The sequence below is a fragment of the Camelina sativa genome, chromosome 11 (genome assembly GCF_000633955.1).
Source record: "Camelina sativa cultivar DH55 chromosome 11, Cs, whole genome shotgun sequence".
NCBI classification, from domain to species: domain Eukaryota; kingdom Viridiplantae; phylum Streptophyta; class Magnoliopsida; order Brassicales; family Brassicaceae; genus Camelina; species Camelina sativa.
This window is the reverse complement of record NC_025695.1, coordinates 49161411-49179240: the sequence shown is the minus strand read 5'-3', so window position 1 is coordinate 49179240 and position 17830 is coordinate 49161411. Positions and strand designations below refer to the sequence as shown.

The 17830-nt window shown below is 35.9% G+C and overlaps 6 protein-coding genes across 6 annotated transcripts in view; 3 read left to right on the top strand and 3 right to left on the bottom strand.

Annotated features, from left to right (window-relative positions):
• LOC104729095 (protease 2-like) overlaps positions 1–3077 on the bottom strand; it is a 5601-nt gene extending 2524 nt beyond the window's left edge. Inside the window, exons 1-9 of the mRNA XM_019232155.1 lie at positions 2495–3077; positions 2129–2307; positions 1830–2052; positions 1603–1744; positions 1317–1517; positions 1096–1227; positions 883–1011; positions 368–789; positions 31–276 (exon numbers count right to left, since the gene is read on the bottom strand). Coding sequence (XP_019087700.1) covers positions 31–276; positions 368–789; positions 883–1011; positions 1096–1227; positions 1317–1517; positions 1603–1744; positions 1830–2052; positions 2129–2307; positions 2495–2859 — 2039 coding nt within the window. The 5' untranslated portion in view covers positions 2860–3077. The remainder of the gene's footprint in view (positions 1–30; positions 277–367; positions 790–882; positions 1012–1095; positions 1228–1316; positions 1518–1602; positions 1745–1829; positions 2053–2128; positions 2308–2494) is intronic.
• Positions 5514–6687, top strand: LOC104729094 (putative B3 domain-containing protein At5g66980). The gene is made up of 3 exons (XM_010447986.1): positions 5514–6063; positions 6172–6281; positions 6388–6687. Exons 1-3 carry the CDS (start codon positions 5514–5516, stop codon positions 6685–6687), a joined length of 960 nt encoding a protein of 319 aa, XP_010446288.1.
• LOC109127486 lies at positions 9334–9907 on the top strand. Its single transcript, XM_019232312.1, has one exon. It carries the CDS (start codon positions 9449–9451, stop codon positions 9710–9712), a length of 264 nt encoding a protein of 87 aa, XP_019087857.1. The 5' UTR covers positions 9334–9448; the 3' UTR covers positions 9713–9907.
• Positions 10129–11441, bottom strand: LOC104727333 (protein RKD3-like). The gene is made up of 4 exons (XM_019232517.1): positions 11297–11441; positions 11055–11215; positions 10595–10968; positions 10129–10497 (listed from the first exon to the last, which is right to left on the bottom strand). The coding sequence occupies exons 1-4, from the start codon at positions 11407–11409 to the stop codon at positions 10309–10311; spliced, it is 837 nt and encodes a 278-aa protein (XP_019088062.1). The 5' UTR covers positions 11410–11441; the 3' UTR covers positions 10129–10308.
• On the bottom strand, positions 12635–13255 carry LOC104727332 (ethylene-responsive transcription factor ERF122-like). Its single transcript, XM_010446404.1, has one exon. The coding sequence runs from the start codon at positions 13151–13153 to the stop codon at positions 12668–12670; it is 486 nt and encodes a 161-aa protein (XP_010444706.1). The 5' UTR covers positions 13154–13255; the 3' UTR covers positions 12635–12667.
• LOC104727331 lies at positions 15184–17083 on the top strand. Its single transcript, XM_010446403.1, has one exon. It carries the CDS (start codon positions 15686–15688, stop codon positions 16844–16846), a length of 1161 nt encoding a protein of 386 aa, XP_010444705.1. The 5' UTR covers positions 15184–15685; the 3' UTR covers positions 16847–17083.

Below are 17830 nucleotides of genomic sequence, written 5' to 3'. Positions count from 1 at the left end.
AAGGTTTCCTTATCAATCAACGCCTCAAACTTTTTATGAACCCGCAGTTTGCTGAGTACCTTTAGAACCGCAGCTTGGAAGAGATCAGGGCATTGATTGATAGCTGAAGCAACAACGAGTCCTCCCGCACTGTATCCCCAACCAGCAAGCTTGTTATCATCTACTATATTGTTCTCAACAAGAAACTTGGCACATTGAATGTAATCTTTTATGGAGTTAAGTTTCTTCACGCCTCTTCCGTCTTGATGCCACTTCTTTCCTTTCCCTCCTCCACCTCTAGAACGAGAACAATGGATACATGAAGGAAGCCTTTCGCTGCTTACTGTTGAAAGACGAAGTGAACAGAGAAGAGAAAGATGGTACTGACCTAACGTCTGCATATGCAAGTACCCAGCCACGATCAAGGAGGCTTTTAAGTTCACTACGCCATCTCTTATCAAGCATTTCACCATAAGCACCATGTACATGAAGCAAACCAGGTTTTCGGTTCTCCTCTTTCTGAGCTCTTGAGTAAACAATGGTTAATGGAACCATGGCTCCATCATGAGAAGAGACTTCATGGTAATCACATGTGTAAAACTCGGTTAAGTCATTCCACAAGTTGTCATTCTCAGCAGTAGTATCCTCATTATCAAAACTGACAATTCTGGTGCCTGAAGGTATATTAGGGCTCTCGGTGGAGTTTGCAGTGCCATATAAAACCCGTGTTCTTTCGTGAAGCATATTTTGCTGCTGTACAATATTCCATTTCCCATTTAATAGATCGTAATCAACCACTGCATCAGGCATCTGCAGGCCAAAAGTGTTTAAAACTCAATAACACTAGTAACTAAAAAAACCAACTATGGAAGAAGAAAAAAGCAAGATGGCTTGTTCTCCTACCACAAGAGAAGATATGGTGAACCGCATTGTTGGAGAATTGAAGTCGTAGTTTGTGCCAGGAAATATTTGAGAAACATGCTTAGGTAGAGGAAGATAACGAGGTTTAATATCTCTCAGATGAACTGGTACCTGTTAATAAGAACCAATCATGGTCAAATTTATTCACAGAGCATCAATCTGACCGATGAAAGCACTAATTGGAGTAAGCTTTACCCGCTCTGTCTTGAGGGGTAGATCAACCACACAAATTTTTAAGCTCTGCATTTCCTTCACAATGAGGGATAGATGTGTTTTGCAGAAATCAACATCCTCTATGATCTGTTCAGGGTTGTCAACAAAAACTTTCTGCAAATAAAAGACAAACACATACAAATCAGAATGAAGAAAAATACTAATCAGCAGATGAAAACAAATATGTTATTGGCCGAACCAACCTCCCAGAGCCTTTGACTGGAAGAAAAGTGAACAGGGCTTCGAAGAAGATAATGATGGTCGAGTGTCCCACCATCCTTGGAAGCATCTGTAAATAAATAGAGGAATCCCTGGTGATGCTCGATTATGCAGTGTGCTGGAGCATTGTGTTCCCAAACCAATGCCAAACCAGAAAATCGGTCAGCTGCATTGATCAGAAAGACCTAAGACATAGTGCTTGTTATGTTTACAATTAAAAACAAAACAACAAACTAGAAAGCTTTTAACAGATGAATTTGGAGCTTTCACCTTTGAAAATGTAGGAGAGAATGTATTTACAGTCACAAATTGGAAATCTTTTGTATTGCTAATGTTAACATGAACATTTCCCTCAAGTTCTTCATGAAGCAAAACATCTTCATCCGTTGATCCGATCGTACTACAATATAGCCTGATAGCAGAACAAAAAGACGGATTTAAAAAAGCAATTTGTGGTAGAACCAAGAACCAAACAACCAAAATTGATCATACGAAACCTGAGTGGCCGTTTTTTCTGATCAGTCACGACATAGAGCAAAGCCTGTCCGTTCTTTGCCCACGCTATGTTGGAGACACGATCTGCGTGAGGCTTACTACATAAAGCTCCAGAATTTAAGTTTCTCACACACAACTTGAAGTAGTCGTTGTCCTTATCATACATAGTGTATGCAAGAAATTTGTGGTCAGGGGATATCTCTGACATCTCTTCATAAGCATAACCTACAAAACAGGCACAAAAAATTGTTCATTCCTCTTAATCTGTCCAAGTATAAGAGCCTAAATTTTACTTACTGACCTCCAAATCTTTCAGCTTCCAGATTGTAATCAAGCAGCTTCTGCTCAATCCTCTTGCCAGATGTAAAATCAAACCCTGCAGCAGGGGACTTATGAGAAATGAACTCCTCGTGCAAGCTCGCTAGCCTCCTACACAGTACTGGATACTGCTTCCCTTCTTCAACACGTCTATAATACAACCTATTTCCACCAATACAACCAAATCAATCCCCAATTGCCACCAAAAGGACGAACCTTTTTCAAATTAATCGACGAGTCTAAAGATAGAAAAATCCTAGCTTTCTACAACCCTTTGTTCTCAAGACCATGAATTATCAAGTTCCTCAATATAAACAAGAGAATATGTTAATTTTTGGATACTACTCACCAAGGTCCCCAACGAAGAGGAGGCGTGGAGAGGTCAAAGGACAAACGAGAAGCCATTTCAGACTGAAGCTTGGTCTGAATCCTATCAGTATCAGCCAAAACTGCTTCAGTATACTTCTCTTCTTGCTCCATATAGATATCCATATGCCGCATCGCCACTTTATCTTCCAGCTTAGACATCCAACTGTAAGGATCCTCCCACGTCGCGTCGTGGAAGGTGAAACTCTGAGGCTTCTTCGGCGGTTTTGGTAACATTGGTGGTGGTGGAGGAGGCGGTGGTGACTTCGGAGGCTTGTAACGGCGACATTGTTGTTGCCGGGAACGACAATTGTGACGGAAGAAAGTCCGAGAGAGATGGCTCAACATATTCTTCGGTGGGTCATTGGGGCGTTTACTCACAGGGTTTTTTGGATTTTCATAACCGATGAACCTTCTAATCCATAAGGAGGGTTCCCAGAACCCCTATTGGAATTTAGAAGGCTAAAAGAGATCAGTAAGCAAATTGCTTCAGGTGGCTTTAGAGAGATCATAAAATTATACAACTCTTATGTTATGTTCAATGATGTGCCCACGTTTATCGGGGCTTAAGCCAGCTTAAAAATTCGAGGCTATTTTAATATATATATATATTTAAAAAATATATATTAAAAATTCAAAATTAGAATTAAATAAATATTTAAAATTTGAAATTATAGAAATTATTTATAAAAAAAAGGCAAGTATAATACCGGGCTTTTCATCTTGTCAGAATGCTGCTCTGATTGACGTAGCCAGGGCAAATGAGATCACTCAGATAAAACTCAACAGGAAACATTAGTAGTTGAATCTAAAAGAAAGGTGGTCGCACAAAAACTAAAAACTTATATTATCCATTATATAAGGTGAGAGAGGGCTAAAGGTGTTTTGGCGCATTAACAACAGACTCGTTGAGCTTTAATTACATATTTGACCTCTCAGTGTTTACATAAAGAGCAGGAATGATCAGAATAAGTATTGAAAAGGCCATGTGCGGAGACACACTCTCCAACCAATCTTCATAGACAAAAAAAGGGCACCATCTTTGGTTTGGTGGCTTCCGATATTAGGTAACTGGATTCCTCTCTCTTAAAAAAAGCCGTAAGCGGGAGGAGTTCACTTGTCTTTATCCTAATGTTTGGGAAATCCACCATCAGGCGAGTCTCAAAAAAGTTTAACATTTCTTTGAAAACGATAATTTGTTTTGGTCGTTCTTCTTTTCGAATAGACTGCACAAGTGCATAAACCTCTTCAACAGTTTTCAATTTTGCTAGTTGCTTTAGACAATTGATCAAATAAAGCACAGCCTCATCAATTGGCTAATCAATTCCACAAGCTGATTATATATTATTGGCTTTAACACAGCTTTTTATTGGGTAAATGAAATTAGTGAATGTTTTTGTGTTACTGTTATTTCTAATTTATAGTTGCATAAATATTTTTGTAAAGAAATTAATGTTTTCCAAATTCCTAATTGGTTCTTACTAATCACTAATTCTTTATCATTGATACACATATCTATTAATCTATATGGTATTTATTTCAAATTTAAATATAAAGAACTTTTTTCCATTATCCACTATTAATCTAACTTTTGTAAGAAATGTTAGTTAGTTAGCTTAACTAACATATATGTTTAATTTTCTTTCCCTACAATCCAAACAATCTTTCGTGCACCCCCTAGATGACTTTAAGTACACGGATTTTGTTTTACTGATTTTATTTATTTTAATTATAGTATTACATGACATTTTTTATTTTAATTATAGTATTACATGACATTTTTTATTTTAAATATAATATTACATGACATATTGTTCTATTTTCATTGGTTAAACTAATATGTGGTGAATAAGGAGGTAAGTATTGTTCTTATTTGAATAAAGTTGATCCTTTTAATCATATTTGACTTCTTTTTTTCTTTTCTAGATTGACATAAGATTTTTTCTTTTTTAACTTTTAATCAAATTCATATAAGTTCAATATTCTTCCTCAAATTTGTTATTATATCCTAGCACGTAAAAATTCATATAAGCATTGATCTTGAAAGTATCATCAGCACACACTACTGCTGGCCTGAAGTTGAACCCCTTCTTCCGGGTGATAGCGAGCATACTTGGCACACATTTTGGTCTTGTCAACACCTTGACTCATATTTCATAAGTTCGTTTTCTAAAACAAGTTTACCAAAAAAAAAAAACAATAACAGAGAGGACTGACATCGTTCGTAGTCCGATGATCATGATGACTATGCTAGATTCAGGCTTTCCCGGATTTAGAGAGGTCAGCTAAGATAATCTGAAGTGGTGCGGTTTCGAGTTAAGTCAAGAAATCAAAACCACTAAGGAGATTACAAGAAACAACCTGGTAGATTAGATTTCCCGCGTAGCATGGAGATTGATATTTCCTGGCTTTTACCCTCCATCTCATACACGAGCAATCTAGTGATCTTCTTCAAGCAACTCTTTAGCAACTCTTTAGAATCTTTTCAAAGGACAGGCCTAGCTGGCCTCTCTGTTCCTCCAACGCCATCCAGGAAATCGATCTCTTTAATCAGTGGTCGTCAGGTTGTCCACTTTGCTCCTTAGGTGGTTCGACTCCAGCAGAATAGTTTGGAATATCACGAAACCTCCGATTGAGGGAGGAATCCTTCGAAGTTTATAAACAAACACACACTAACGGTTCACAGGTACATTAACCCAAATCGGCAGAACTGGGCCTGGTGTGGTTGGTGTGTTTATGGGCCTTGGTAAATTGTCATTGAAGGTGTAAGTTGTAAGAATCACATGTTAATACATAAATAAGAAATTAGGGTAGAGAAAAGCTAAACTTCTAAATCTTTTCCTTTTTTTTCACTCTCTCTCTCTCTATATATCTCTCAAATCCCTTGTCAGACTTTAGAACATCAAACAAGTTTTATATTTCTCTCGTCTTGTCCAAGAAGATCTTTTGCTTTTAAAATTCAATCACTACAAAACAAAAACACTCTGATTACAGAAGAAATCATGGTTGAAACGGGTAAAGACTTGGAATTTTTCAAGGTCTTTCTCCCCGAATTTAGTTCTCACGAACTGGTGATTCCTCCAGCATTCATCGACTTATTATTAGGGAAGCCATTACCTACAGAAGTGTTCTTACTCGATGAGATCGGACGGTTGTGGCGTGTAGAGACAGAAACAGAAGACACAGACGAAAGATTCTGTGTTTTGTTCAAAAAAGGTTGGGAAAGTTTCGCAAAAGATCAATCTCTTGAATTTGGAGACTTTCTTGTGTTTCGTTACGACGGCGATTCGAGATTCTCCGTTACGATTTTCGCTCAAGATGGAATTAAAAAAGATGTTTGTGTCGTCACAACCACGGAAGGATCTAGGGTTTCTGTTGACAATGAACCGGTTGATGATATTTTTACTAAACCGGAAAGTAGGAAAGATTGTGGCAATAAGCGGAAACGGGAACACGATTCGGTCAACGATAAACCGGATCAGTATGAATCAACTAGCAAAACCAAACCGGAACATCGTGATAAGACTCAGAGAACAGTTAACCGGGCTGGAGGTAATTTAACATTAAATTTTGGGTTTTTATTTTGACTTTTTTTTTTCTTCATTCAAGTTCAAGTGTTTTGAATCATATATATAGATATTTGTTTGGTGTTATGCATAGATCCTTGTGACATATCATGGTTTCCTGAGGATGGAGTTGAAGAATCGGTTTATAAACCCAAGAATCCGCATTTTCTAAGGAATATTACAAGCAGTTCATATCAGAAACTGGTGAGCTTAAAGAACTAATTTTATAAATATGTCTTTTTTTTTGTTTTTGGTTTTTTTTTTTTTTGTCGTAATGGTTTACCTAATATCAATTTCAATGTTTTGCTAGGAAATACCGACAACTTTTCTAAAATCGAATGGGATCGAATTGGAGGAAGAACTTGAGCTTCGTGATGAAGATGGAAAGAAGTGGCCTTTGAAAGTTGAAAATCACGGTAGAGGACAAAAGTTCTCGTTTGCAACATGGTCGTGTTTCTGTAAAAGCCAAAAGTTGAGGAAGAACCACAAGTTTTTACTCGAGTTTATTGTACCAAGGAGTGGGAGATGCAACGAGATTCAAGTTCGTGTTATCAGTGGGAGATTGCCTACCACTATGACAACAAATAAATACCAAGTTCATGCTATGTAACCCTGTTATGTTTGGCTTCTTTTATGAATCTTTTTTGTTAGTATTTGTTGGACATGGGCTGCGCCCCAATATGCCACTAGGCCCAACAAGACGAATTCTGCGATTCCGGCCCGACAAAATTGGATGCAAGTCATTAATAATCCGTAAAGGGCAATCTCGGGAATTCACGATGGGAACCCTAGAAAACCCTCGGTCTACAGTCCACTATATAAAGAAACAGTTTTCACTGGAGAAAGGAGGAGGACTCGCGTACAATACCCCGAGAGCAATACTTTGCGTCTAAAAACTCTTGTTATTCTCTGTATAATTTTCTGTTAGCTTCCCAGCTCGTCGTGACTCACTTGTCAGTTCTCCTGTGAACTGACGAGCACGATCTTGACTCGTTTTAGTGACGACCTCACATTCCTATCGTTAATAAAGAACAAACTTCACTCTTTCCCCCTAAAATCGATATTTATTTAGTGTTGTGCAATCCCCCGTACAAACAGTATTATATAGTTGCATCAATTTAGAATTTTGTAATTCATCAGTTAGAAATATTCCCAATCATCTCTATGGTATTTTATTTCAAATTTTATATGTAATAGGATTTTGTTTTTCATTATCAGCTTCCCTCATATAATCTTAAACCCTTTGAAAGAACTTCCATGTCTTTTCTTTGTTAATGCGTTTGTATATGAATTTGATTGAACCAAGATTAGAATATTTATTGAAAATTATTTAATTTGATGTTTTACAATATACTACGAACTAGATTAAGACCCGTGCTAGAGCACGAGTTGAAATTTATTTTATTTATATTGTAATTTTTATATAAAATATAATTTATGTGATTGTTTCTAAAAGTTTTTTGGATAAAACATTGCAATCAAATCATATGCTTAAATATGATGACTTGAAAAAAGACACATATTTTGTAAGTTTTATATTGTTAATGATTCTAGATAAGTAACCGTGCTATAACACTGATTAGATTTTATTTTATACAAAATTTTGTATATTTTTTATTTTAAAATAAAATTTTAATATATTATATTAGTTCATATATGTGAAGTTATTTCAACAATGTATATTCTACATCGTGATTTGAATGTCATTATAAGACATAATTTTGTAAATTTGGTTTTTAAAAAGCGAGTTATTATATTATGAGTAATTTAATATATTGTTATACTTTTTGTTTTAATATACTCGGTTTCTTGAAATTCTTTCATATTATAGTGACATATTATTGACATTGCTATAATAAAACAATTTAGAGTGTTTATAGTTTCTAACTTTTATATCAAGTTTTAATATTTTATAAATATTTCAAAATAAATTATTTAAAGTTTATTATATTATATAAAATTATAAAATTCAACAAAAAAATATGAAATTAAATTCAAATATTCAAATTTTGACCCGTTACTCAGTAAAATTTTTAATTCAATAGATATTATTTTTAAAGAATAATATTACTAAAGCTTGAATATTTTATAGATTGAATAATTTTTTTTTTTTGAATTCAACTTATGTTATATCCGGAAATAAAACTATTTTTTAATTATAATAAATAATATGAGAATTTATTTGTTTCACAAAATAGACTCATATATAAAAATGAGAGGTGATGTATACTGATAATTAACAAATTAATATGTTAAGTGAGATATCAAATTTTTTTAATATGGATGAATAATTTAATAAAAGAAATCAACATGGTAAGTTAGATGATATCTTTAGAATATTCTCTTTAAGATTTTCAGAAAAAAATTAAAGTTGTACCCACTATTTAACTTATAACCAATTAATTTACCAATTAATCTATAACCTAATTCTAACCAACTTATTAAAATTATATATTCTACAAAACAATGTTGTGTACTTCCATTTTATTATAAAGAGGATTTAACTTATAACCAATTAATATATCAATTAATCTATAACATATTTCTAACTAACTTATTAAAATTATATAGTTTACGAAACAATGTTGTGTACTTCCGTTTTATTATAAAGGGGATTAACAACAGATTTTGTAACATGCTTAAAAGATTGGGTTGATTGATTTGAACATAAAATGAGGTGATCGACCGTTAAAGTGTCATATCTTTTTCCCATAAACTAATTTAGTATTTTTGCAAACTATAGTGTGACTTCAGGATTGCCTAGCCTTTTTTTTAACGGATATAGGTTTTGGTTGATGATATGGTTGATCAACGGTGAATCTGTATTACATAACATAACATAATTTACGCTAATTCATCCATCACTCGACTATTCCACCTTACTGTTATTTAGCAGAGAATATAAATATGTAGTTCTAACTAATCAATAAGATTATATGTTAAATTGTAAAAATACAATGTCGTTTTGTCTCTGTTACGCAAGCAATGACAACAAACTAAAATACCATTTAAGGCATTAAGGAGGCACTAATTGCAAGCAAAATAGAATAATACAAAAGCTAAGACGACTGCACGTAGGAGAGCACATAGTTTTTGTCCTTTTCGTAGTTTATATACTATAGTTATAAACTAACGAAAAGCCAAATCAGCCACCGGTTTTCACAGAACCAACGGGACCAAGGCCCAATGTAATACGATTATATATCTCCCCACAAAAGAATAAAATAATAAACAACTAACAATCATCTGAATGCGAAGTCTCACCAATCCATTTATATATAAATACACACGAGAGTGTGTGTTGTTTACTACACAATATTTTCTTTGTTCCATCAACTGACTATAACAACAAAAAATATCGAAAAGCTCCAATGGAGTTTGTGACTTCGAAAGAAGAGGAGATATGTTTGAAAGAGGAGCAAGTGTCGAAGCAGCTACACCTGAAATCGTCTGAAACGCAAACGCAAACGCAAACGCAGACGCTGAACAGAAAAGCCGTTCTTAACCGCATCCGCAACCACAAATGTATTCACAAAATCAAGAGTCTTCTCCACACCACCGCCGCTAATAACGGAGCCACCGTCGACGCTGATCATCACTGGATTGATGGTGGCGATGTCTTCTCTTGTCCGTGAATTTTGCCACGTGTCATACACGTGTGTTGTTTATGTTACTCTCTTTGTTTATTCCTGTAATCGAAATTAGTATCCAAAAATACAACTTGTGTAATTCCTAGTGAGTAGAGGAGTGATCATCATATATAATTAATTTGTAGATTTCGATATTCACGATAAATTGATGATCACCACCGTTGATCTTTAGCGATTTAATTATTGCCTTATTGGGAAGCGGTGCAATGGATAAATTGGGCCATGCGTGATTATTAATTGTTTGGGCTTCTCAAAGTCTTATTTAAAAGCCCAAATTTGGATTTTGCATTCGATTTTCTTCCAGTTGTACTATAAACCAAACACAATTACTAGAAAACCAAAAAAGTCAACAAGAAAAGAAAAAAAAAAAGAAAACTGGAATGATACATACTCGTCTAATCCCAAAAACCAAGTTTTCATCGAGAATTAATCTAGCATCAAAAGAGACTAGTGTGATACGTATAACTCCATCACTCTTCTTCGTCTTACACAACACAAACAGTAGTAGTAGTAACAACCTAAACTTAAGTCACTGAAGGTTAGATCACAACACACTAGAGAGTAGAGACGAGCTCTTGCTCTTATGAAGAAGACGAGAAGACCCGTCTCCGTTTGTAATTAGCCTTGAAGCAAGCCTGCCTCAGCCTCTTAGTCTTTTCCCCAAATGTCAAATCAGGAACCTCCTCAATCATCTTCTTTTCCATCTCCAAAAGCTCCAAAGCGTTCCTCAGCTTACTCTTGTTCGTTTCCTCCGTATTCCGTAATGAGTCCTTTCCAAAAAGACCATCACATATAAGTGTGTAATCCCAAAAATGATAAGCAGGTAGATTGATTATGTTATTTAAAGATATATCTCTGTTGACGTACCTTGAGGTTAGTAATTAGAGTATTAAGGCTTGAGAGCTTACGGTGAGGCCATCGAGGAATACCTAACTCACGACATTTTTTCTTCAGGAGAGTTATTCCAATATTAAGCTCCTTGGCTGCTTTAGCTATCGGCATGTAGAAGTACTGCTTCATCATTTCCCTTGACAATCTACTACTGACCATATCTTCTCTATATCGCCTCTTCACTATTATCCTCTTCTGGCTTCTTGTCTCTTTTAGTGTCTTTGTGTTATCATTTTCATAACATATTTTCTCCGAATTTGGATCTCCCATGCTATTAGTATTTCTTGAAATTGGTTCGACCTGATCGTTGCAGTTACCATTATTCTCATTCCACCATCCGCTCAATACATCTGCTACACGATATAAACTAATATTATCGTCCAAGCATGCATGAATATATGTGTGTGTGTGTGTGTATATATATGTATCCATATACCTAGAGAGAAAGTACTAGAGATGGCTTCAAGACCAAGGGAAGCCAGAAACGTATCATCAGCCGCAAAGGTAGTATAGTAAGGATTAACAATGCTATCTTGGAAACAAAACCAACTTTGAGTTTGGAAATCCTTAAAAGGGTTAATGAAAGAGCTGCAAAAACTCAAACAACAAACAAAAAAAACAAAGCATCTTAGATTCGTTTAATTGTTTAATCAAACAGTAAAACCATAAGTGACTTACTTTTGGTCGATGAAAAGTGATTGATCGAGAAACGAGAATATGTCTTCTTGGATGAATGATTCATAGTAGTTGTTGGCATCTGACCAGATCATAAGAGGTTTTTGATCAGCCATATCGATTGAAAGGGGATAGATAGATTTTTTAACGTTCCTCTGTCTTAATTAGAAGGAGGAGATGAATCGTGGGCATGTATATATATATATATATATATAAATGAGTTTTGGAATGTACTCCATATAAAAGTATATGCATAGATAGAGAAAGTACATGAATAGTGGGAAGTGGGTATTTAGTTCTCGGAGATGGTGAGCCGTCAAAATCATTATATGTTTACTGTAAGTTACGAGAGAGATAGTAAGTAGAAATTAATGATTAGTGTTGATTGTTTTGGTTAATAGGGATAAGTCATTACACTTAATGCTAATTATATCTATTATCTATTAATAATAGGCCGTAAGTTGTAAACGTTCAAAAATTTCATAGGCTTAGGTTCCCCATCCCATCACATGCAATGCGACTTCATGATATCTTTGCTTGTTGCCATCTTTCAAAATCTCTTTTTTCAAAAAATAATCATGAGAATCACTCTACTCTGCAAGGACGTGTAGTTGCGTGAGTATATATTTAATAAATATTGACATAACATAGTTTCCAAATTTTTGTTGTGAAAAAAAGTGATGTGTTACATGCAAGGTCAATACGGTAGCCGGTGGCTGGTGCGATCAATGTATGTTTGTAAAAATAAACTATGCAATCAACAATATATATCAAATGGTAAATTCACAATACACTGTACAGTCTGTACTAACTAATTTCGTTAGAAGTGAATATTGCCAAGGACAATGATCTTCTCTCTTCTGGTAAGTATATATAATCTATTTTGATTAGTTACCACAACACGTTGCCATGCAAAACTAGTACTCCATTACATTACCATAGCCAACGTCCATCTCTTTTAGAAATGTACTTGTGTTCCGTAACCGTTTTTATTTTCCCAATGATAGATAATGTGTGCTACGCATTATTTTTGTCACTAAAATCATTCCCAATTTACCCCAAAAAAAAAATATAGCATTCACAATAATTATGAATTCAGTTTTTCAATATATCTTCCATTCATATATTTTAAACTTCATTGCTTGATGAACATAAGTTATAGCACATAAAAAAAATCTTTAAAAGTAATCTTTATTAAAAAAAACCAATACAATTGAAAATCAATAAATAGTAAAAACCAGCAAAATCAATCCCAATGAAAGCGTAAAGAATAGTATTGTATATATATAACTCTGGTTTTATTTAGTTTTCAATGGTAACTATAACATTTCCACCTTGCCGTGTATGATCACCGACCAAAACTATATTTCTCAGTCACGTACCACGTCTTGCTGATGTTCTCCCGACAATTTCAGCCGCCGCATCGTTGTAAACACGCGCCGCCATCTCCGCCGTCGGAAACGCTCCAAGCCACTTCCTTGCTTTCGTACTCGGGTCCCATATCTCCGCCGCCCATTTACCCGATGGCTTTCGCCTCACTCCTTTGTATTTCTTCTCCTTCCTTATCTCTCCGTGATTCCGTTGGAATGTGCAGCCGTAGCAACCCGTGACGCCACAGAGAGGACAAGGGCCAGCGTCCGGAGGCGGAAGAGCTGCTTCGGCAGCGATCAAGTTTGATGATGACGTGTGACCTCCGGAGTTGGATATCACTTGTCGCAGAGCAGAGACCATGATCTCATGCTCTTGATCCCTAGTCAAGTACGAAGAAGAAGGAGGTGGTGGTGATGCAACAGCGGTGACATTTTCGTTTTGATCGTTTGAGAGAACATTTTCTGAACAATCCGTTTTTGAAGAATTCATTTTTGACGGTAATCATGAAGGGCTGGCTAGCTACAAAGGATCCAAAGTGGTGTGAAGATTTAGAAAACAAACTGACCGAGTAGGGTTTATATATAGGCAACAGGCAATGAATGGTACTTGTTACCATTTATGTATCTAAGTTACGATATTGTAGGCCGAAATAAGATACTTGACGACCAAGAAAGTCATTTCCGCTCGTGTTTGTTTAAGCACCAAATGGGTCAACGGTCTATATATAAGTTCAAAAACAAAAGGTCCATGACTATCATGTTTTAGTAAAACAGTTTTACGCTGTGTTATTTGAAAATAAAATTGTAAATAATCAGTTTAGTTACAATAAATGTCGTATATCTGTTATGAAGAAATAAAATATACTATATAAAAGATAAATATATTTATATTTATACAGAAACTATAAGTAATTGGGTATAGGTTAATTATAATTATATGGTTAAAATCATCGGAAAACAAATAACGAATTTGAGTTAACTGTGTATATATACCATGGTTGTCCACAAATTTACATATAAAAAAGTCGCTCTCTATTATTAGTATATTCATACCACCTTAGATTCTAGCTAATCAATTTTGCGACAATTTTTTTTTGTTTTCATTCGATCTGTATCGCTTAGTCAGTCCGTTTTTGATTCATTGCACTGATCTGTAGACATCTCCTGCTTTTTGTGTCATGCATCGCTGGAAACAAGAAACCACCTCTTTTTTTCTTGTCCCTACTCGACTGTAGTGTGAACAAGTCTCACCTCGAAGCTCCTAGCACACCAATTCTCCACAGATTGGACAACAAACTTGGCTCTTCTCACAGACATTTCCTTGGAGAAGACAATTTTATTCTTACTGCGGTATGCTTTCCAGGCATCCATCCACACTCTTTGGAAATAACGAAATAATCGCCGCCATGGGGAACCATCGATACTACCTGCTCTGTTTCTTAAACGTTTGGACAGGCTTATCCGCAACCGGTTACTCTCTTTTCTAACTAATGGAAATTACTTGGATTACATGGCTAAGTAGTTAGCAACACGTTACAAACTGTTTTTGTTTGTAGATTACCTGTTATGTTTTAAACTTTAAATAGTTTAAACATTTTAAACAAACATCTTAAGATTTTGTAGTACTTGATGTAAAAACGTTTTTTTCGAATAAATTTTATATTTTATTCAAAAATATATATATATATATATATATATATATATATATATGTTTTGAGACGATCCGTTTGAGTGGCAAAAACTAATTTTAAGTGCCACTAGACATACAGTAGGAAGGAAAAAGCAAATGGTACTACTACATAAAAGGTAGCACGTTGTTAATTCACATGTGGGTTCCATGTAGTCCACACGCGGCGCGATGTTGCAACCGGAAAAAAACAAAGGGCACACAATGGTTATCACAATTCATATTTCACACTTTCTATAAATTCACTTTTCTTTTATAATTTTTAGACTGTAACTATAATTTTCAGAATTTAACCCCACCCAAAAATAAAAACTATCAGCTTATACATAGATAAACTATTTTACCCCTTTTTTTTTCTTTCATAAGTTGCTTGTGGTTGTTGTAATTGGTCTTTCGAATTGTATCTCATCAGTTGACAAAAAAAGGAAAAAAAGTTACATGTCACTTTCGAGTTTCGAATTGGTATACCAATAATTTATACCGATTTAGCTTGTACATAATACATATAGATAAGTATTTATAAGTCAACATTCAAGTCATTTTTTATACCTTTCGAGATTGTTGGTCAACGTTCAAGCCAATTATTCAATACGATTAGGTATAGGCAAAAAAAGTTAATTGTTGTCTTAACACATTCTTCAACCATATAAGATTCACTAACTCAAGCATATATTCTTTTGGCCTTTCTTCATGGCCGGTCTACTAATTACGGTGGTCCAAAGCAAATAATAGAATATTGTGACCCCTTATTGGTCTTATACATATGATCCATAAATAGAGTTTGGACTTTTTGGTCTAATGAATCATCACACATCAAACCCATAACCCTTATTTGTTCCTCCCTCATTATCGTGGGGAACCATTTTCTGTTCTCCATGAAATCTGATTTCGTCGAAGAAGATGGCGTTGGATGATCTGAAAGTTCGGTTAACGTGTTCCATACAAAAAGATGCATAACAAAGCCGTCTTGGATGAGATGACTCTGAAGTCTGAAGTATTTGCTTGACGGTTTTTGAAGTGCTCGAACTATTGATAATCATGCATGTTCTCAACTCAAAGTGTTGCAGCAAAGTGTTCATTTTGGTAAAACACTATATACATAATGCATACATAAACATAATAGGACCCATCAATTAATCAATATGTGTAGCTTTATAAATATAGAAGCTCCTCCTAAGTCCTAAACACTTCTCTCAGTCTCTCCCTCTCTTCCTTTCTCACTATGAATCTCTAATTCATATTCCTCATCACTACTCAATTACATATACACAAATCTCAAAAAATGCTAACATCATCTTTCTAAAGAATTGTTCTTTCTCAGTTCTGAGTTGAAACATGGTCGACGTTGACCGGAGAACAACTACCGGTTTGACTCAAGCAGCCGGTCTCCGTCGTCTCTCAGCCCGCGCCGCCGCTTCATCTACTCCGACGATCAGAAACAGCCTTCAATCTTTCTCCCCCTTCGCCGATAAAGTAATAAACTCAGGTATCAATATCCAACCGGGTCTCTCCGACGCCGAGTTCGCCCGAGTCGAAGCCGAGTTTGGTTTCACCTTCCCACCGGACCTCCGTGTTATCCTCTCTTCCGGTCTCTCCGTAGGACCAGGGTTCCCCGATTGGCGTTCTCCCGGAGCTCGACTCCTCCTCCTCCGTGCCATGATCGACCTTCCAGTCGCCGCCGTATCGTTACAAATCGCGAAAAACAATCACTGGTGCAAATCTTGGGGCTTGAAACCACCCGACCCGGAAAAGGCATTAAGGGTCGCGAGAAACGCCTTAAAGAGAGCTCCTTTATTGATTCCCATCTTCGATCATTGCTACATTCCTTGTAACCCGTCTTTAGCGGGTAACCCTGTTTTCTTCGTCGACGAGACTCGGATCTTTTGCTGCGGGTCGGATCTATCCGAGTTCTTCCAGCGTGAGTCTGCTTTTCGTAGCTCTGGTTTCTTCTTCCCGAGAAGACTCACCAAGCAACGTTCGGTGAAAGAGACATCATCGGCTGGATCATCCTCGACCTTTTCACGGAGAAGCTTAGATTCGGGTCGGGCTAGCGGGCCGGGTACGTCGAGATGGGTGGAGTTTTGGAGTGACGCGGCGGTGGATAGTTGCCGGAGAAACTCATCAGCGTCTTCTTCTTCTGCCTCCTCTCAGTCCTCATCTCCGGACCTTCCCAAAGCAGAGACTCCGAGATGGGTAAACCGGATCGGTTCGGTTTTGAGAGGAGGCGGGTGGAGTGAAACTGATATCGATGAGATTATCCACGTGTCAGCATCGGGTTTCTTTGAGGATGAAATGGTATTTGTTGATAACCAAACGGTTCTTGATGTGCTTTTATTGAAAGCGGGTCGGATTTCGGAGTTGCTCCGTAAGTCTGGGTGGAGCTCCGAGGAAATCTCGGACGCGCTTATGTTTGATTTTCGACCGGAGAAAGAGCGGGAACCGGCTAAGAAACTATCGCCTGTGCCTGTTGAACGATTCGATAAACTTGCTGAATAGGTTTCCCGGTCATGAATACACATATTGTACATTGGAGTTATAGTGATGATATTCTTTATAAATAAAATATGAAAATAGTATTAGACTATTAGTTAACTACTGATAAAATCAAGCATGTTTTGCTTCGTGTCCGTGTGGGGGAGTTTTTTGATAATGAACGTAAAGGTCTATCTAGATTACTTGCATTGTTGAAGAAACTGTACAATTTAAGCCAAAACCAGACAGAGATGTATACTAAACCAAACCCTTAATAATCCAAAAATAATTCAGTTAGATATGAACTGAATCGGACAGCCTATGGCTGGCTAATACTATGTACACTACGAAATCAAATGTATTTGGATGTGTTACGTGCACATCAGAAAAAGGCAATGTCGATCAGTAATTAAACATTATTATTATTAAAAGCGATAATTGATATCATTATTAAATATTCGATAGCTAGTGACTACCGTTTAAGAAGATCAGTGTATTTTCCTGTCGAATTTGTGATATATCACATTTTGTATATATCTATCGACGCCATTAATATTGTTCCTCCAATCACGTGGGAATCTCGTGCCTTCCCCAACCATCTGATTTTTCTTCACGAGTGGGGAAGTCCAAAAAGAAGAACGCAAATAATTGTAAACAACCAAAAATCATAAAAGAAGAGAACTCATGCAAACATACATCACATTCACATGAATATACCGACGAAATTTAATAACAACCACAGGGATCTTAAAGAATATGCATCGAAACACAATCGTTGATTACGTTAACAAAGTACCTTCAAATGCTTAGTGGCACAAAAGATCGAATGAGAGAAAGAAATATCAATCGTGTTCGTGTATATGGCAAAAGGCTTTAGTTAGTTGTCAAAAAGCAATATCAATGGTGTATATGTTTAAAGTTATTCTACGAAACAAATCAGTCAAAATTTAAATAATAATTAATATTCATCTAAACCAACTTTAATTTGACAAAAAAAAAAAAAAAAAA